Source organism: Oncorhynchus tshawytscha, linkage group LG17 (genome assembly GCF_018296145.1).
Source record: "Oncorhynchus tshawytscha isolate Ot180627B linkage group LG17, Otsh_v2.0, whole genome shotgun sequence".
In the NCBI taxonomy this organism is placed as follows: Eukaryota; Metazoa; Chordata; class Actinopteri; order Salmoniformes; family Salmonidae; genus Oncorhynchus; species Oncorhynchus tshawytscha.
This window is the reverse complement of record NC_056445.1, coordinates 7203233-7224730: the sequence shown is the minus strand read 5'-3', so window position 1 is coordinate 7224730 and position 21498 is coordinate 7203233. Positions and strand designations below refer to the sequence as shown.

The 21498-nt window shown below is 42.9% G+C and overlaps 1 protein-coding gene across 2 annotated transcripts in view; it reads left to right on the top strand.

Moving 5' to 3' along the window:
- LOC112216771 (chemokine-like protein TAFA-5) overlaps nucleotides 1-21498 on the top strand; it is a 177346-nt gene that overhangs the window by 147450 nt on the left and 8398 nt on the right. For both annotated transcript variants that reach the window (XM_042300050.1, XM_024376832.2), the window contains exon 3: nucleotides 10267-10394. In XM_042300050.1, the coding sequence (XP_042155984.1) occupies nucleotides 10267-10394 (128 nt within the window). The remainder of the gene's footprint in view (nucleotides 1-10266; nucleotides 10395-21498) is intronic.

The window sequence follows — 21498 nt, the reverse complement described above, 5'->3', positions numbered from 1 at the left end:
ACCAGGGACGTTTTTCATGTATGACCCATCCTGGGTATGTGTAATTCTGTGTGATTGTTTAGGTATTTAGTAAATAAATAATTAAACCAAATTGTGTATTGCTGATTCAACTTGTTAGCCAGGGTTCGTGAAGATAACCAAGAATTTACAACTTTCAGATGAGACGGAATAAGGTGATGATTAATAATTGACTGCTACTGTTGTAGAAGACTACCAGGTCTTTAAGAGTTTATTCGGAAGATAACAGCTCTATAAACATTATTTTGTGGTGCCCCGACTTTCTAGTTAATTACATTTACATGATTAGTTTAATCAGGTAATGTTAATTACAGAGAAATTATTTTATAGAATAGCATGTCATATCACTTATTCCGGCATAGCCAAAGACATGACACTGGAATGCTAGGAGATAGTGTGTAGAATATGTGGCATCATGACATGTGGAGGGTGTTACAGATGCTGGCTGAATCTGATTCAAATGTTGTCAGATGGCTCAATGAGCTGTTAGTGGTTTGTGGTGTGTGTTGTGCCTGTGTGCGTGCGTTCGTGTGTGGGTGGGGAAATGGCAGGTGGGGAAGTGAAACCTTCTGCGTGATAGTGAAAAGGGGAGATATGTTGTGTGGGGAAAACGTCTTTTTCCACCCGATCTGTCAAACTTATCGCCTCTAAAATTTAAATAAAACACCACAAAGAGTTTATGTAATGTGTCATTAAATACCTATTTGAAGGTTTGTGTCGAATTTGAATCAGGTTTTTATGGCGGCACTAAAGTTATCTTCAGAAGTAAACAGCGGCTGTCACGGCTATTGAGAGTCATGGCTTGCAGTGATGATGCAAAAAAATGAATGCATATTCAGTTGTACAATTGACTAGGTATCCCCCCTTACCATATCTCTTTATTGTTTTAGTCTGCGAGAGAAGAGAGGCTGCACGACACAGAATGAGTGGCATTATGCATGCTGTACGTTACATCATGACACGTCACAATTTAACGTACAGCCTCGTTTGAATGCCACGGTTGTGCAAATTTGTACGGAATGGGGTTAGTCAACAGTACCAATGTCAGTGTCACAAATGGAATCCTTTTCCATAGGGCTCTGATCAAAAGTAGTGCAATGTATAGGGAATAGGTTGCCATTTAGGACACACGTCAGACTCCACAGCATGTCTTTATCAATTGAGGGTCGTCTGTCTTGGCGAGTCCTTGAGAAAGACTCCCAACAGGTTTCCCATTTCACCTGCAGTGAATGGACATTTTTCATTTTTTTCTCTCTTTCTCTTTTCTTTCCTCCAAGGGCTAAGCTCGATTACTTTTTCTCCTGAAACATATCCATCATTAACTGCGCCTCAGTGTTTTGTATGGGATAGATTTATCTGTCTATGACTGATAGCGGCTGGCGGGGGCCCTAAATGTTGGGCTCCTGAGTTGCGCAGTGGAGGCGTCACTGCTGGAGGCGTTACTACAGACACTCTGGTTCGAATCCAGGCTGTATCACAACAGGCCATGATTGGGCGGCACAAAATTGGCCCAGCGTCGTCCGGGTTTGGCCGGTGTTGGCCCTCAATGTAAATAAGAATTTGTGCCTAACTGACTTGTCTATTTAAATAAAGGTAAAATAAAAAATACAATTTTAACAAATGTAGAGTTTGAGTGAGTATGTGTGAACGAGCGTGCATGGATGTGAATGTAAAGCAAGATAAGCCTGTCAAGGGGCATAATTGAGTGCTCTTGTGTGGTCATTGTGTGAACAACCACAGCACAGGGAGAGAAAGAGACATGACGCAATGTGAATACAGGCCTGAAGCGGATCCCATTGAGCATTGATTACTAGTGCTCAACGTTTCTCCATTAGATACACAATTAGGACTGATTAGGCCTTTTGTCTGAAGGCGTGTTATGTTACGACACTCCTGATTTGGTTGCTGAGTTTGGTTCAAGTGTTGTTTGTGTTGATACAAATAGCTACAGTGTGGTTCTTATTGCAATGGAACAATTCAGATGTAAAACATTCATTCAATTGATTGCAGAATGCGGCAATGGGAATCGTGAGTGTTTAGCAATGTTGTTTAATCTTAGAATGACATTCATTATTGTAAAGCTTCACAGAACATGCTTTTTTTAAGAGTACATTTGTTTTATCTAGTCTCATGAATAGGAGGGAACTGCTTCTGTGATCTATGCTAGATTCTAATAGAAATTCAAGGTGACCTCTGTAAGTTACACTCAGACAGTAAATTCTCCAGTGTTAAAGCAACACTGACAGTGTTAAAGGTCCTAAACAGTCGTTCTGAAGATGTATTTTTCTCTCATGACTAACTACCAGGATGTTTGGAATTACAGTCTGAGCGGGCAGGGAGCTTATATTTGACAGACAGCTTTTTGAAAAGCCTTTATCAAGCACTTTGGATGTGGTGAGCAGTGTGGCAGTGAAATCATCTCAAGCTAATTTGGTGATACACAAAGCAACATTGAAAATGCATCAATTCTCTCTCTCTCTCTCTCTCTCTCTCTCTCAATTTCTATTACATTTCAATTTAAGGGCTTTGTTGGCATGGGAAGCATATGGGAAGCATATGTTAACATATGCCAAAGCAAGTAAAGAGGATCATAAACAAAAGTGAAATAAACCCCCCCGCAAAAATGACAGTAAACATTACATAGAATGAAGACATTTCAAATGTCATATGTGCAAATAGTTAAAGTACAAAAGGGAAAATACATTTACAATTGTGTTTGTTCTTCACTGGTTGCCCTTTTCTTGTGGCATACAGGTCACAAATATTGCTGCTGTGATGGCAGACTGTGGTATTTCAAGATTGTATTTGTTTTCAAATTCTTTGTGGATCTGTGTAATCTGAGGGAAATATGTGTCTCTAATATGGTAATTCATTTGGCAGGAGTTTAGGAAGTGCAGCTCACCTTCCACCTCATTTTGTGGGCAGTGTGCACATAGCCTGTCTTCTCTTGAGAGCAAGGTGTGCCTAATACAACCTTTCTCAATAGCAAGGCTATGCTCACTGAGTATACACAGTCAAAGTTTTACTTAAATGTGGGTCAGTTTGGGACTGCCACTGTGTAATCTCTATTTATGGCCAAATAGCATTCTAGTTTGCTCTGTTTTTTTGTTAATTCTTTCCAATGTGTCAAGTAATTATCTTTTTGTTTTCTCATTATTTGGTTGGGTCTAATTGTGTTGCTGTTCTGGGGCTCTGTGGGGTCTGTTTGTTTTTGTGAACAGAGCTCCTGGGCCAGCTTGCTTAGGGGACTCTTCTCCAGGCTAATCTCTCTGTAGGTGATGGCTTAGTTATCGAAGGTTTGAAAATTGCTTCCTTTTAGGTTGTAGATTTTAACGGCTCTTTTCTGGTTTTTGGTATTAGCTTAATTCTGCTCTGCATGCATTATTTGGTGTTTTACATTGTACACGGAGGATATTTATGCAGAATTCTGCATGCAGAGTCTCAATTTGGTGTTTGTCCCATTTTGTGTCTTGGTTTGTGAGCGGACCCCAGACCTAACAACCATAAAGGGCAATGGGTTCTATAACTGATTCAAGTATTTTTTGCCAGATCCTAATTGGTATGTCGAATTTTATGTTAGAATCTTTGTGAAATTTACCTGTGGCGCTGATGTTTAGGCCAAGGTATGTATAGTTTTTTTGTGTAGTCTAGGTCAAAACGGTGTCTAGATGGAATTTGTATATGTGAATTTTTTTAGAAAACCATTATTTTTGTCAGGGCAAAGGTCTGACAGAATTTGTGCAAAAGATCTAGGTGCTGCTGTAGGTCCTCCTTGGTTGGGGACAGAAGCACCAGATAATCCGCAAACAGAAGACATTTGACTTCAGATTCTACTAGGGTGAGGCCAGGTTCTGCAGTCTGTTCTAGTGCCCTCGCCAATTCGTTGATGTATATGTTGAAGAGCGTGGGGCTTAAGCTGCATCCCTGTCTCACCCCACGGCTCCGTGGAAAGAAATGTGTATGTTTTTTTGCCAATTTTAACCACAAACTTGTAGTTTGTGTACATGGATTTCATAATGTCGTATGTTTTTCCCCAAGCACCACTTTCCATCAATTTATATAGCAGATCCTCATGCCAATATGAGTCAAAAGCTTTTTGGAAATCATCAAAGCATGAGAAGACTGCCATTGTTTTGGTTTGTTTGTTTGCCAAAACAAATCAAATCAAATATTATTGGCCACATACACATGGTTAGCAGATGTTAATGTGAGTGTAGCGAAATGCTTGCACTTCTAGTTCCGCAGTAATATTTAACAGGTAATCTTACAAATTCACAACGACTACCTTATACACACTATGTAAGGGGATGGAATATGTATATGGATGCGTGATGACCGTGCATAGGCAATATGCAACAGATGGCATAAAATACAGTATATACATATGAGATGAGTAATGTAGAGTATGTAAACATTATTAAAGTGGCATTATTTAAATTGACTAGTGATACCTTTATTAAATCCATTTATTAAATGGCCAGTGATTTGAGTCTGTATGTTGGCAGCAGCCTCTCGGTGTTAGTGATGGCTGTTTAACAGTCTGATGGCCTTGAGATAGAAGCTGTTCTTCAGTCTCTCGGTTCCAGCTTTGATGCACCTGTACTGACCTCGCCTACTAGATGATAGTGGGGTGAACAGGCAGTGACCTTCCTGTGACATCGGGTGCTGTAGGCATCCTGGAGGGCAGGTAGTTTGCCCCTGGTGAAGCATTGTGCAGACCACACTACCCTCTGGAGAGCCTTGCGTGTGAGGACGGTGCAGTTGCCTTTCCAAGAGGTGATACAGCCCGACAGGATGCTCTCAATTGTGCATCTGTAAAAGTTTGTGAGGGCTTTAGGTGACAAGCCAAGTTTCTTCAGCCTCCTGAGGTTGAAGAGGTGCTGTTGCTCCTTCTTCACCACGCTATCTGTATCAAACTGTTCAGCGTGTCCGTGCTGTGTAAGCTGAGGAACTTACATTTTTCACCTTCTCCACTACTGTCCCGTCAATGTGGATAGGGGAGTGCTCCCTCTGCTCTTTCCTGAAGTCCACGATCATCAATTAGGGTGTGCAGGGGGAATATGTGGTCTGTATATGATAATTTGGTAAAAAGCCACTTTGACATTTACTCAGTACATTGTTTTCACTGAAGAAATGTAAGAGTCTGCTGTTAATGATAATGCAGAGAATTTTCCCAAGGTTGCTGTTGATGCATATCCTACGGTAGTTATTGGGGCCAAATTTTTCTCCACTTTTGTCGATTGGGGTGATCAGTCCTTGGTTCCAAATATTGGGGAAGATGCCAGAGCTAAGGATGATGTTAAAGAGTTTAATTACAGCCAAATGGAATTTGTAGTCGAGGATTTTGAGACCATCATTGAGGATACCATCAACAGCTCAGGCCATTTTGGGTTGAGGGTTTGTATTTTGTCCTGTAGTTCATTCAATGTAATTGGAGAATCCAGTGGGTTCTGGTAGTCTTTAATAGTTGATTCTAAGATTTATATTTGATCTTGTATATGTTTTTTGGTGTTTTTTCGTTGTTATAGGCCAAAAAGATTGGAGAAGTGGTTTACCCATACATTTCCGTTTTTGATAAATAACTCTTTGTGTTGTTGTTTGTTTAGTGTTCTCCAATTTCCCCAGAAGCTGTTAGAGTCTATGGATTCTTCAATTATATTGAGCTGATTTTTGACGTGCTGTTCTTTCTTTTTCCGTAGTGTATTTCTGTACTGTTTTAGTCATTCACCATAGTGAAGGCGTAGCTCAGATTTTATGGGTGTCACGCCCTGACCTTGGAGATCCTTATTATTCTCTATGTTTGGTTAGGTCAGGGTGTGACTCGGGTGGGAAATTCTATGTTTTCTATTTCTTTGTTTTTGGCCGAGTGTGGTTCCCAATCAGAGACAGCTATCTGTTGTTGTCTCTGATTGGGAGTCATACTTAGGCAGCCTGTTTCCCACCTGAGTTTGTGGGATCTTGTTTTCTGTTTAGTGCCCGACAGAACTGTGCACTTTCGTTTTTTGACTTTGTTATTTTGTTTGAGTGTTTTTTTGGAATAAATAATCATGAACAGTTTCCATGCTGCGCTTTGGTCCACTCATTCTACCACCAATGAGAGCCGTTACAGAAGATCCCACCAAAAACGGACCAAGCAGCATGGCCAGGAGGAGTGGAGGACATCCTGGACCTGGGAGGAGGTAATGGCGGACCCAGCTCTACGCACGGTATCCCCAGTTCACCAGCACAACCCAGTGCGGCCTGTGCCAGCTCCCGCACTTGCCGTGCTACTGGGGGATTCAGCCAGGACGCGTTGTGCCAGCTATATGCTCCAGACCTCCAGTGCGCCTCCACGGCCCTGTATATCCTGCGCCGGTTCTACGCAATATGTCTCCAGTGCGCCTTCATAGCCCAGTGCGTCCTGTGCCAGCTCTCCACACTCACCGAGCTAAAGTGGGTATCCTGCCAGGACGCGTTGTGGCAGCTCCACGTACCAGGCTTCCAGTATGGTCTCCTCAGTCCGGTGAGACCTGTTCCGGCTCCACGTACGAAGCATCCAGTGATGATCCATGGCCCGGAGCCTGCAGTGGTGATCCAGGGAAAGGAGCCTGCAGCGACGGTCCCCAGTCCGGAGCCTCCAGCGACGGTCCCCAGCCCGGAGCCTCCAGCGACGGTCCCCAGTCCGGAGCCTCCAGCGACGGTCCCCAGTCCGGAGCCTCCAGCGACAGTCCCCAGTCCGGAGCCTCCAGTGACGGTCCCCAGTCCGGAGCCTGCAGCGACGGTCCCCAGGCCAGAGCCTGCTGCGACAATCTACGGTCCGGAGGCCCCGGCGACGATCCCTGTACCAGAGGTGCCACCGAAGTGGGGAGAGCCTCAATTGGAGCATACTATTACGCCCTGACCTTGGAGATCCTTATTATTCTCTATGTTTGGTTAGGTCAGGGTGTGACTCGGGTGGGAAATTCTATGTTTTCTATTTCTTTGTTTTTGGCCGAGTGTGGTTCCCAATCAGAGGCAGATGTCTATTGTTGTCTCTGATTGGGAGTTATACTTAGGCAACCTGTTTCCCACCTGAGTTTGTGGGATCTTGTTTTCTGTTTAGTGCCCGACAGAACTGTGCACTTTCGTTTTTTGACTTTGTTATTTTGTTTGAGTGTTTTTTGGAATAAATAATCATGAACAGTTTCCACGCTGCGCTTTGGTCCACTCATTCTACCACCAATGAGAGCCGTTACAGAAGATCCCACCAAAAACGGACCAAGCAGCATGGCCAGGAGGAGTGGAGGACATCCTGGACCTGGGAGGAGGTAATGGCGGACCCAGCTCTACGCACGGTATCCCCAGTTCACCAGCACAACCCAGTGCAGCCTGTGCCAGCTCCCCGCACTTGCCGTGCTACTGGGGGGATTCAGCCAGGACGCGTTGTGCCAGCTATATGCTCCAGACCTCCAGTGCACCTCCACGGCCCAGTATATCCTGCGCCGGTTCTACGCAATATGTCTCCAGTGCGCCTTCATAGCCCAGTGCGTCCTGTGCCAGCTCTCCACACTCACCGAGCTAAAGTGGGTATCCTGCCAGGACGCGTTGTGGCAGCTCCACGTACCAGGCTTCCAGTATGGTCTCCTCAGTCCGGTGAGACCTGTTCCGGCTCCACGTACGAAGCATCCAGTGATGATCCATGGCCCGGAGCCTGCAGTGGTGATCCAGGGAAAGGAGCCTGCAGCGACGGTCCCCAGTCCGGAGCCTCCAGCGACGGTCCCCAGCCCGGAGCCTCCAGCGACGGTCCCCAGTCCGGAGCCTCCAGCGACGGTCCCCAGTCCGGAGCCTCCAGCGACAGTCCCCAGTCCGGAGCCTCCAGTGACGGTCCCCAGTCCGGAGCCTGCAGCGACGGTCCCCAGGCCAGAGCCTGCTGCGACAATCTACGGTCCGGAGGCCCCGGCGACGATCCCTGTACCAGAGGTGCCACCGAAGTGGGGAGAGCCTCAATTGGAGCATACTATTACGCCCTGACCTTGGAGATCCTTATTATTCTCTATGTTTGGTTAGGTCAGGGTGTGACTCGGGTGGGAAATTCTATGTTTTCTATTTCTTTGTTTTTGGCCGAGTGTGGTTCCCAATCAGAGGCAGATGTCTATTGTTGTCTCTGATTGGGAGTTATACTTAGGCAGCCTGTTTTCCGCCCGAGTTTGTGGGATCTTGTTTTCTGTTTAGTGTCTGTGCCTGACAGAACTGTGCGCTTTCATTTTTTGACTGTTATTTTATTTGAGTGTTTTTTTGGAATAAATAATCATGAACAGTTTCCACTCTGCGCTTTGGTCCACTCATTCTACCACCAATGAGAGCCATTACAATGGGTCTCTATGTTTTTGGTTAGATAGGTTTCTCAATATCTTTCTTAGGTTTTTGAATTATTCCTCAAACCATTTGTAATTTTTGTTAATTTTCTTCGGTTTTCTATTTTGATTTTTTTTGTTTTGATAGAGAAGCTGAGAAGCCAAATATACTGCTTAGGTTTTTACTGCAAAGTTTACAGTACACATTCACTATTACAGTGGAACGTTTTGTCCAGGAAGTTGTCTAAAAGGGATTGAATTTGTTGTTGCCTAATAGTTTTTTGATAGGTTTCCTTCCATCTATAGGATTTCTTCAAATGATTCCGTTCCTTTGGCTTTGATAACTCATGATTGAGTATTGCTCTGTTCAAGTAGACTGGGATTTTGCTGTGATCTGATGGAGGTGTCAGTGGTCTGACTGTGAATGCTCTGAGAGAGTCTGGGTTGAGGTCAGTGATAAAGTAGTCAACAGTGCTACTGACAGGAGATGAGCTATATAGGTGTACCTACCATCGGGGTCCCCTCGAAGCCTACCATTGACTATGTACATACCCAGCGTGCGACAGAGCTGCAGGAGTTGTGACCCGTTTTTTGTTGGTTATGTTGTCGTAGTTATGCCTAGGGGGGCATACGGGGGAGGGAATGCTGAAACAATCACACTCTCACACTCAACACTGGTTATTACCAGGTTATTAACACCGACGCCAGGGTTCATTTATACCACTGAGTGTTAATTTAACACTTGAATCAACACTATAAATGTTCAATTGAAATACATTAACACTGGCCAATTTGCTGTGAATGGATCAAAACATATGTATCTTTCTTGCATATGGTTTATTACTAGATCTGAATATCATAGGTGTCATGACAGAATATGGCAATATAATTTGTTGCAACAATTCACCCTCTTTCGTTCGTCTCCCATTGTTTCACACTCTCATTTGGAGATGGAAAATAAATCTCTCTCTCTATAGATATCTCTCTATTTCCCTCTCTAACTCTCTTTATCTCTCTCTCTCTCTCTCTCTGAAGGCTAGTTGAGGGTGCCATTTGTCTGAAGGCGTGCAGGTGTGGGAATACTGTGTCCTACTTTTTAAAATTAGACTTTTGCTTATGATGAGTCCCTACGCCAAAGAGCCTACCTCAAATACAAAACTCTGGGATTTAACAGCCAGTTTGGTTGGTTTCAGAAGAAGTGTTTATTATTAGTCTGTACTGTATCTGTTGATTCGTCCACAGTCAAGCTGGATAAGGATAAGTATACTTTTCTGCCCTTGTACATGTTTCAGAAGTGCATCATCACAAACTCAGACAACCCCAGACAAGGCTGATGTAGAAAAAGCATCCATTTCTGTGGCTAATCAATGATACTATTTTGGATCTACAAATGTAGGATCTTAATTTGAGCCAGTTTGCTAAAGTAGGAAAATAATCCTGCAGCAACAGGACATTTTTATTATTATGTGGATTATAATTTCTGGAGATTTTTGTAGGAGTTGATACATTTTTCAAGTCTGAAATTTTTATGTGGATATTACAAACCTTTTTTAACCTCAAATACACTGCAGGAAAGTTATTCTGCAACATGGTGATCAAATTAAGATCTATATCTGTAGGGTGAGCGAGTCTGGCGGATTTCAGTAAACCAGAATATTTGATAGTACTCTGGCTCTGTGTGCTAACTATTTGGTAGATCATGTAGTCTTGCAATATATCCAGAAGGCAACTATTTTTAGTGCCTCAATCAATTGAGTTTAAAGAACCAAAATAGCATCTGAAAATAATGTAAATACCTGCTTATTGTTTTAAACACTGAGAGTTGTGTGTTTTGACCCCTCCGAAATGAGGTTAACCATGTCTCTCTATTTCTCCCTTTCCATTCTCCTCTCTCCCTATCTCTCGCCATCTCTCTTCTCCCTCCCTCACTCCACAGCTAGTATCGTCCGGACCAAACAGTGGTGTGAGATGGTCCCATGTCTGGACGATGAGGGCTGTGACCTGTTAATCAATAAATCTGGATGGACTTGTACACAACCAGGAGGCAGAGTCAAAACCACTACGGTGAATCTTATTTACAGAATGTATATTCATTATCACTATGTTTGAAAGCACATAATGGGGGTCACGTCTTGGAATTAGAATTACCAGAATGTTAACTTGAATAGGAATGTCAATTGTAGTCATTCTAATTCCATCAACCACCAATGTCTAGCCTTAACCCAGTGTGAACCCTTTCTCACTCACTCACTACACAACACCACAAGCTATGACTTGGCTCCCATGTCAGAGTTAGCCCCCGACAGTTCCGCAGTTCCATCCCAGAGTTAGCTACACTAGCTGGCAGCAGACAGCAGAATGCTCATATTAATGAATCCAACCTCAGCCAGGTACACCTAAGCAAGCGTACCTAAAACGCTTCTCCCCTCCCTCCTGCTTCTCCCCTCCCTCCTACTTCTCCCCAACAACACAGTGGTTTGTTTACCTGTTCATCGCTCCTAATTAGTTTGAATTAAGGTAAACTCTTAAAGCTAATGACTGGAGCGGATGGAGTCTTCACGAGCAGGTATTATGGGGAGAGAAAGCAACCTCACTCCCTTGCTTCACTCACACACACACTAAACGACAACAGTAAAACACTGTTGAATGCGCAATAAAATACATTAAATATGTTTTACAGAATTAATGCTCTAGATTGCACTCCATTATGTGTAAAATGGTGAGACAGTTGTTAACTGTAATTGGAAGCCTCCTGTCACACCCTGACCTTAGTTATCTATGTCTTCTGTATTATTTTGGTCAGGTCAGGGTGTGACGAGGGTGGGTATGTGTGTTTTAGAATTGTCTAGGGGTTTTGTATATCTATGGGGTTTTGGTATGTCTAGGTAAATGTAGGTCTATGGTGGCCTGAATTGGTTCCCAATCAGAGGCAGCTGTTTGTCATTGTCTCTGATTGGGGATCCTATTTAGGTTGCCGTTTTCCATTTTTGGTTATGTGTTTTATTGTCTATGTGTAGTTGCCTGTCAGCACTCGGTTTATATAGCGTCACGTTCGTTTTGTTTGGTGTTTCTTCTTTATTAAAAGAAGTATGTATTAATTTCAAGCTGCGCCTTGGTCTCATCAATACGACGAATGTGACACCTCCAGTAAAAATTACTCTGACATACTGTATTTCTGTACAGTAATAGCTTTGCCTACTGTAGATTTAAATGTTCAGTATCGCACCAACCGCATGCTGTCAGGTGAGACGAATGAATATCAACCAATTTTAGTTTTAAAAAAAATATACTGTATCAGTCAAAATTTTGGACACACCTACTCATTCAAGTGTTTTTCTGTATTTTCACTATTTTCTACAAGAAAATAGTCAAATAAACCTTCCAACCAGGATTTCTGTAAATCACATTATGTTGGCTTTGCAGTGATGCGTAATTTCTATTGGAATCTAGCCAGTAATAAGGCATACAGCTACAATTTGTATTCATCCGCAACCTCTTCATAATGACTGCCAGGGTTAAGAGGAAGCTACCTAGCCATTTAAACTGGAACAACCATTTCAGCAAAGGGTGCAACAGTCCAATGATTGGATTAGTTTAGATAAATGATTGTTATCTTTGTGGAGCATAACATTTAATCAATCAATCACTCAATGTACAGTTGAAGTCGGAAGTTTACATACACTTAGGTTGGAGTCATTAAAACTCGTTCTTCAACCACTCCACACATTTCTTGTTAACAAACTATAGCCGGTTAGGACATCCGCTTTGTGCATGACACAAGTCATTTTTCCAACAATTGTTTACAGACAGATTATTTCACTTATAATTCGCTATAATCACAATTCCAGTGGGTCAGAAGTTTACATGCATTAAGTTGACTGTGCCTTTACACAACTTGGAAAATTCCAGAAAATGAATTCATGGCTTTAGAAGGTTTCTGATGGCTAATTGCCATCATTTGAGTCAATTGGAGGTGTCCCTGTGGATGTATTTAAAGGCTTACCTTCAAACTCAGTGGCTCTTTGCTTGATAACATGGGAAAATCAAAATAAATCAGCCAAGACACTCTAGTCCCAAACTGTTATAGACCTATATCCATTCTGCCCTGTCTTTCTAAAGTCTTCAAAAGCCAAGTTAATAAACAGATCTCTGGCCTCCCGGGTGGCGCAGTAGTCTAAGGCACTGCAGAGACTCTGGGTTCGAGCCCAGGCTCTGTTGAAGCCGGCCGCGACCGGGAGGTCCATGGGGCCACGCACAATTGGCCTAGCGTCGTCCGGGTTAGGGAGGGTTTGGCCGGTAGGGATATCCTCGCTTGATGTACGGTGTTTCCGCTGACACATTGGTGCGTCTGGCTTCCGGGTTGGATGCGCACTGTGTTAAGAAGCAGTGCGGCTTGGTTGGGTTGTGTTTCGGAGGACGCAAGTGTCTCGACCTTTGTCTCTCCTGGGCCCGTACGGGAGTTGTAGCGATGAGACAGGACAGTAACTACTAACAATTGGATAGCATGAAATTGGGGAGAAAAAGGGGGTAAATAAATAATAATAAACAGATCACTGACCATTTCGAATCCCACTGCACCTTATCCGCTGTGTGAGCTGGTCACGGGTGCACCTCAGCCATGCTCAAGGTACTAAACGATATCATAACCTCCATCGTTAAAAGACATGACAGTGCAGCCGTCTTCATTGACTCGTATTCTTATTGGCAGACTCAACAGGCTTGGTTTCTCAAATGACTGCCTCGCCTGGTTCACCAACTACTTCTCAGTCAGAGTCGTGTGTTAAATCGGGTGTTAAATTGTCTGGACCTCTGGCAGTCTCTATGGGGGTACCACAGGGTTCAATTCCCGGGCTGACACTTTTCTCTATATATATCAACAATGTTGCTCTTGCTGCATGTGATTCCCTCATCCACCTATTGCTCTTGCTGCATGTGATCCACCTCTACACAGAAGACACCATTCTGTATATATTTGGCCCTTCATTGGACACTGTGTTAACTAACCTCCAAACGAGCTCCAATGCCATACAACACTCCTTACGTGGCCTCCAACTGCTCTTAAATGCTAGTAAAACCAATTGCATGCTTTTCAACCATTCTCTGCCCGCACCCGCCCGTCCGACTAGCATCCCTACACTGGACGGCTCTGACTTAGAATACAACTACAAATACCTAGGTGTCTCGCTAGACTGTAAACTCTCCTTCCAGACTCATATTAAACATCTCCAATCCAAAATGAAATCTAGAATCGGCTTCCTATTTCGCAACAAAGCCTCCTTCACTCACGCCGCCAAACATACCTCGTAAAACTGACTATCCTACCGATCCTCGACTTCGGTGATGTCATTTACAAAATAGCTTCCAATACTCTACTCAGCACTCTGGATGCAGTCTATCACAGTGCCATCCATTTGTTACCAAAGCCCCTTATACCACCCACCACTGTGACCTGTATGCTCTAGTAGGCTGGCCCTCGCTACATATTCGTCGCCAGACTCACTGCCTCCAGGTCATCTATAAGTCTCTGCTAGGTAAAGCTCTGCCTTATCTAGGCTCACTGGTCACATTAACAACACCCACCCATCACGCACTCCTGCAGGAATATCTCACTAATCATCCCCAAAGCCAACACTTCCTTTGGCCGCCTTTCCTTCAAGTTCTCTGCTGCCAATGACTGGAACGAACTGCAAAAATCGCTGAAGCTGGAGACTTATATTTCCCTCACTAACTTTAAACATCAGCTGTCTGAGCAACGAACCAATCGCTGCAGCTAGCCCATCTGTAAATATCCCACCCAATCTACCTACCTCATCCCCATATTGTTTTAATGTACTTTTATGCTCTTTTGCACACTAGTATTTCTACTTGCACATCACCATCTGCTCATCTATCACTCCAGTGTTCATTTGCTAAATTGTAATTACTTCACTACTATGGCCTATTTATTGCCTTTCCTCCTCATGCCATTTGCACACACTGTATAAAGACTTTATTATTTTTCCTATTGTGTTACTAACTGTATGCTTGTTTATTTCATATGTAACTCTGTGTTGTTGTTTTTGTCGCACTGTATTGCTTTATCTTGGCCAGGTCGCAGTTGTAAATGAGAACTTGTTCTCAACTAGCTTTTCTGGTAAAATAATGGTGAAATACATTTTTTTAAAGACCTCAGAAAAAGAATTGTAGACCTCCACAAGTCTGGTTCATCCTTGGGAGCAATTTCCAAATGCCTGAAGGTACCACGTTCATCTGTACAAGCAATAGTACGCAAGAATAAACCCAATGGGACCACGGAGCCGTCATACCGCTCAGGAAGGAGACGCGTTCTGGCTCCTAGAGATAAACATACTTTGGTGCGAAAAGTGCAAATCAATTCCAGAACAACAGCAAAGGACCTTGTGAAGATGCTGGAAGAAACAGTTACAAAAGTATCTATATCCACAGTAAAACAAGTCCTATATCGACATAACCTGAAAGGCCGTTGAGCAAGGAAGAAGCCGCTGCTCCAAAACCATAAAAAAGCCAGACTGCGGTTTGTAACTGCACATGTGGACAAAGATCTGATGAAACAAAAATAGAATTCTTCGGCCATAATGACCATCGTTATGTTTGGAGGAAAAAGGACGAGGCTTGCAAGCCGATGAACACCATGCCAACCGTGAAGCACGGGGGTGGCAGCATTATGTTGTGGGGGTGCTTTGCTGCATGAGGGACTGGTGCACTTCACAAAATAGATGGCATCATGAAGATTGAAAATTATGTGGATATATTGAAGCAACATCTCAAGACATCAGTCAGGAAGTTAAAGCTTGGTCGCAAATGGGTCTTCTAAATGGACAATGACACCAAGCATACTTCCAAAGGCTTAAGGACAACAAAGTTAAGGTAATGAAGTGGCCATCACAAAGCCCTGACCTCAAACCTATTGAACATTTGTGGGCAGAACTGAAAAAGTGTGTGCAAGCAAGGAGGCCTACAACCCTGACTCAGTTACACCATCTCCTTCAGGAGGAATGGTTCAAAATTCACCCAACTTATTGTGGGAAGCTTGTGGAAGGCTACCCGAAAACATTTGACCCAAGTTAAACAATTTAAAGGCAATGCTGCCAAATACTAATTGAGTGTATGTAAACTTCTGATCCACTGGGAATGAGATGAAAGAAGTAAAAGCTGAAATAAATAATTCCCTCTACTATTATTCTGACATTTAATACTCTTTAAATAAAGTGATCCTATTAAATCAGGGAATTTTTACTAGGATTAAATGTCAGTAATTGTGAAAAGCTGAGTTTAAATGTATTTGGCTAAGGTGTATGTAAACTTCTGACTTCAACTGTACATGCAAAAACACATTTATTAAAAACAATTCCCCAAAAATCCACCTGCAGTAGAGCAAGTTAAAAATGTGTCATTATATCTTTAAAACATTTATTTGGTGTGAATTCTCATTTAGTTTTGAGTCAGTACCACAAAAACCTTTTGGTAGTAATGTCATTAACTTTGATTACAACCTACTATAAATATTTGACTTAAAAATGCCTTGGGGTTTACAGTGTACTGTACTTCTGGATCACAAAAAACCTTTTGACCTGAAGTGGTTGCATGGTATTGTTTTTTTTGGGTCATTAACATAATTTGAGGCATGCCTTCTAAGAGGCTACACCCATGAGTGTGAGTACTGTACCAATTGAACTAATATGTGTTAATAGCTTTCAAACAACAAAATGTGGGGACAGATTGGAGTGTCAATAAGCCTCAAACCTTCAATAGTTGAGTACTTGCTATGTTTTGCTCTGTAGACACTGCAAATTTGGAAGCCTTTATTAAGGCCTCTAGAAGTGTAAGTTATTCATACATATTTGATGTACAGTGTATATACACTACCGTTCAAAAGTTTGGGGCCACTTAGAAATGTCTTTGTTTTTTAAAGAAAAGCATTCTGTACTCGTCTCTTCACTGTTAATGTTGAGACTGGTGTTTTGCAGGTACTATTTGATGAAGCTCCCAGTTGAGGACTTGTGAGGCATCTGTTTCTTAAACTACACACTCTAATGTACTTGTACTCTTGCTCAGTTGTGCACCGGGGCCTCCCACTCCTCTTTCCATTCTGGTTAGAGCCAGTTTGCTCTGTTCTGTGAAGAGAGTAGTACATACCGTATGAGATCTTCAGTTTCTTGGCAATTTCTGGCATGAGATAGCCTTCATTTCTCAGAACAAGAATAGACAGACGAGTTTCAGAAGAAAGGTCTTTGTTGCTTGCCATTTTGAGCCTATAATCGAACCCACAAATGCTGATGCTCCAGATACTCAACTAGTCTAAAGAAGGACAGTTTTATTGCCTCTTAAAATCAGCACAACAGTTTTCAACTGTGCTAACATCATTGCAAAAGGGTTTTCTAATGATCAATTAGCCTTTTAAAATGAGAAACTTGGATTAGCTAACACAACGTGCCATTTGAACACAGGAGTGATGGTTGCTGATAATGGGCCTCTGTTTGCCTACGTATGTGGATATTCCATTAAAAAATCAGCCGTTTCCAGCTACAATAGTCATTTACAACATTAACAAAGTCAACACTGTATTTCTGATAAATTTGAGGTCATTTTAATGGACAAAAAATGTGCTTTTTTTCCAAAAGCAATTACATTTCTAAGTGACCCCAAACTTTTGAACTGTAGTGTATATATACTGTGTATATTTGATATGCTGTGATATGAAAAAACATTACCTAGCAGCCAACCTGCTTGCACCAATCCCATGCAGTTACAGTAAAATAGCTGGCATGTGTGCTGCCAGTTTAATGCTGTAAATTTACAGGCAAAAGTTTTACAGTGCACACACCCAACGTCGCTTCCTTCTCTCCCCGTGTCGCAAACACTATCCTGCCTCCACTCATTAGTAATTTAATACTGTTCATTTGGGCACATTGGTTATGCAGCTGTCTCTCTCTCTCCCCAATTTGCCTCCCCACCCGCCCTTCGTGAACTCTGACCAGCAGAGGCCTCATCATTAATTAATCTGTCATATTTAAGTCATCAGCTGAGTCCAACTTGTTTACTCCTTCTCCTGAAGAGATGCGCCGAGTCACTGCCGTGACTCATATCCGTGTATCATTTTCAAAGAGTTAAATCCAATTGATACAGTTCATTATCGAGTCTCTCTCTTACCCTATATGGCAAGTTGAGCCCCACAAACATCTTATAGCATTGCATACTGTAGACATTAACACACAGAGAATTCCCAATCTATATGTCTGTTGTGTATGACAGATGTGAGGTATAGAGAGAAGGTTGGGTGTGTCTATTTCGAACCAAGTTAGAAGGCTGTTTGTCATCCTGTGTTGATGTTGGCTCTGAGAGGCTGAGAGATGACAGGTATTCATGGCTGCTCCATATTGTACATCAAATGGACAGTCAGAGGCCATAGTTGGCTAGGGCCTGCCTGCCTACCTGCCTGCCAGCCTGGCTGCGTGTCTGTCTGTCTGTCTGTCTGTCTGTCTGTCTGTCTGTCTGTCTGTCTGTCTGTCTGTCTGTCTGTCTGTCTGTCTGTCTGTCTGTCTGTCTGTCTGTCTGTCTGTCTGCCTGCCTGCCTGTCTGCCTGTCTGTGACATGTACTGTCTGTCTGTCTGTGACATGTACAGTCACTTTCCGAGGTGCTGGTTGTGAACATGGACAGACAAGGCACTGGGGCTTTTGACCAAGCTTACAGTACATAGTGACTCAATTCCATTGAGGCCTGCCAATTTAAGGCTTTAAAAAATTTAAATAATGTGGTAAAATCTATGACTTTTCTTCAAATCCCACCATCTCATTGATGCATCATTTTTGTTTGGTTTGATACTGGTGGCATATTCTGATCCATTCTGAGGCCAAGAGGCTTTTTGTGGTTCACAGTGTGTGTAGATGTTGATGGTTAATCCGAAATGCCAGTTTGTCATCTGCAGAGCATAGAAAAATAGAAAAAAGGCTATGCCAATCACTCTCTCCCAGACTCTGCCCCTCTTCATGTAAATGTAGGGTAAAGTAACTTGTCCATCAGTGGACTAAATTAGGGTCACACAGAGTGATTATTGGTAGTCTTAAACAAATCTACTTTGAAACAGAAGTATACACCTCGCACACATGGTTATGGGCTTAAAAAAAGACGAAATCTGTATTATGGCATATATAGAGTCACAGAAGTCTGAAATATAACAAAACTGTTTAACATAGACACCTGATTTTCAATGTTGTTTTTAACCATAAGACCTACGTATTCATGATGCAATGAAAGTCCAATTTAGCAATCACTAAGTACTGTACCTACCCCAATACCCCCACGGAGGATGTAAATGTGTATTTCTTACACACGGCAGCAGAGATAAACGCTAATGTCTAACATGGTTAACTGCATTTCAGAGACATCTCTCTGATGGTGATATAATATTAGTTTCAGCAGTCATCCTTGAAACCTTCTTTCAACTAAATTTATTTAAGCTAAATTGCTTATTGCTCTCTCTCTCTCTCTCTCTCTGTGGATGCTTCACATCATTGTCTCCTCCATTGTGCTGGCAGATAAAACAGAGAGAACTGTCTCTATTTCACTCTTTCTCATCACAGGGAACAAATGCATGCTGGGAAAAATAAGTTAAAGGGAGAGAAGAATCACCTTAGGTTATATCTGACAATATTTCTTGACAATTTAATAGGATAAACAACTCAAAGAAGTTTGGGAGAAGGTAAAGGAAGAGAGAGAGAGAGACAAGAAGGGGGAAGGAAAAGCTTGAACCCATCAGTCTGACAGATACAATTTTTTCAAATTGGAGCACATCAGGTAGTGGCCATTGTCTTTCATTGTTCTGGACCCTTTTACCTTTGTGAGAAGGCTGAGGTTTTCAAGAGAACATTTCATCTTGGCAGGAAGTGATAAATTCTCCTGTCAGAATTCTTCCTTGGGAACACCATGCAGTGGTTCTTGAGGTGAATACAACAAAGCAGTATACAGTATATCCAAGCCATGCGCATTAATGTTTACACTTCCTCAGCTAAAAGCTATCCCTCAAAGCTTTACCAAAACATTCACTTGTTATCCAACTAATTTCTCAAAGATTTGTTTAGACTTTAAGTTCCATTTAGAACAAACATTGAGTCAAAAAATTGAGAATGAGGCTTGTCTCAATTGAACCTTCTGACTCAGTGAAAACGATTTAACACCACGAACACACACACACACACTTCCTTTGTCGGCCTAAAAGGTACTTGCTACATCTCGTCTTCACACACTGATTCTACCATACATGGAGGGGTAGCCACGCGTACACACACACACACACACACACACACACACACACACACACACACACACACACACACACACACACACACACACACACACACACACACACACACACACACACACACACACACACACACACACACACGTCTATAACTGCCACAGTGCATTGTGTGTGGACCCCAGGAAGAGTAGCTGCTGCATGTGCATTAGCTAATGGGGATCCTAATAAACTAAAAAACACACACACACACACACACACTGATTGTACCATACATAGAGGGGTAGCCTCTTAAGTGGCAGTTGATGAATTTAATCAGTGAATCCATTAGCTCGCTCCTGATTGGGGTATTTAACTACATAATAGAGAGTGGTGTCGGTGGCATCCACTGAGAGAAAGCCTGTGATTATGCACCACACTGTAATCAGGGCTGTTTCACAGCAGCAGACGTGGTGTGGAGAGGTTGCTAATCAAGGAAGTGAAGGACTCAGTGTGTTAAGACTGAGAAAATTGTGAGGAAAGGATGATCCCACAGTGTTTTTTTACCCCAATTACATGATATCTAATTGGGAGTTACAGTCTTGTCCCATTGCTGTAACTCCCGTACGGACTCCGGAGAGGCAAAGATTGAGAGCCATGCATCCTTCGAAACACGACCCTGCCAAGCCACACTGCTTCTTGACACACTGCTCGATGCTGGGCCAATTGTGCGCCTACTCATGGGTCTCCCAGTTGCGGCCAGCCCAAGATCGAACCCGGGTCTGTTGTGATGCCTCAAGCACTTAGACCGCTGCACCACTCGGGAGGCCTGATCCCACAGTCTGGGGGTGTTACCTCTTAGTGTTCTTCGTGTGTGTGTGTGTGTGTGTGTGTGTGTGTGTGTGTGTGTGTGTGTGTGTGTGTGTGTGTGTGTGTGTGTGTGTGTGTGTGTGTGTGTGTGTGTGTGTGTGTGTGTGTGTGTGTGTGTGTATTTTATAGGCTTAGGAGTTAGGGTTACAATTAGGGTTAGAGTTAGAATCAGGGTTAGGGGTTAGATTTAGGAGTTAGGTTTAGTTTTAGGGTTAGCATTTTGGGGTTAAGGTGGGGTTAAGGGTTATGATTAGGTTCAGGTGTAGAGGTTAGGGAAAATATAATTTTGAATGGGAATACATTTTTTGGTTTATATTCGCACACACTACCCTCTTAGGGAAAAAAAATGTGTTCTCTTTTTTCGAAGAGTGTATTTCTACTGTATGACTGTGTTGAACAGAGTGTGTAACGCATCCCTTGGATTTGGATCATCCACAGTCCCAGTCCTAGCTAACTCATTAGAGGCTGTATAGAACTGCAGGCTGTGTATACTGGAAGGATTCCCGGCGGTGTGGTGCTGGTAGTGCAGGGTTTGATACGATACGGCCTGCCTTGCCTTGCTGTGTAATTGATCCCTTTGGGCCCGGCTGGTACGACAGAACACACACACACATGGCTGGCATGCCGTGCAGGACACATCCAGTTGAGGCTTTAACAGAATCACTGCAGAGAGGACAGATGCTCCGGCTGCCATGCAAACATGCTCAGCCGCTGCAAACCATTAGCCACCACCGCCATGCCTCCCTCCCTAGTCCGAGACTGCATGGAGGAGCCATGCACGCTTCAAACCATTAGCTAGAAAGAGGCACATACCCTCACACTCGCATGCACGCGCACACACACACACACATCACCTTCATTTTGAAAAGTATTTTATGGTTTGGAAGACTTGTAGAGAGATCTCACATAGATTGTTTTGTTACTGTATTCTTCTTTACGGAAGCTGCACAGTAGGCTTTTGACCTGTGGGGCATATTGCTCTAATTATTTTGGTCAATTGTGGTACCACTCTGGTTTGAAAACTACTAAATGACTCCTTCCCTCCT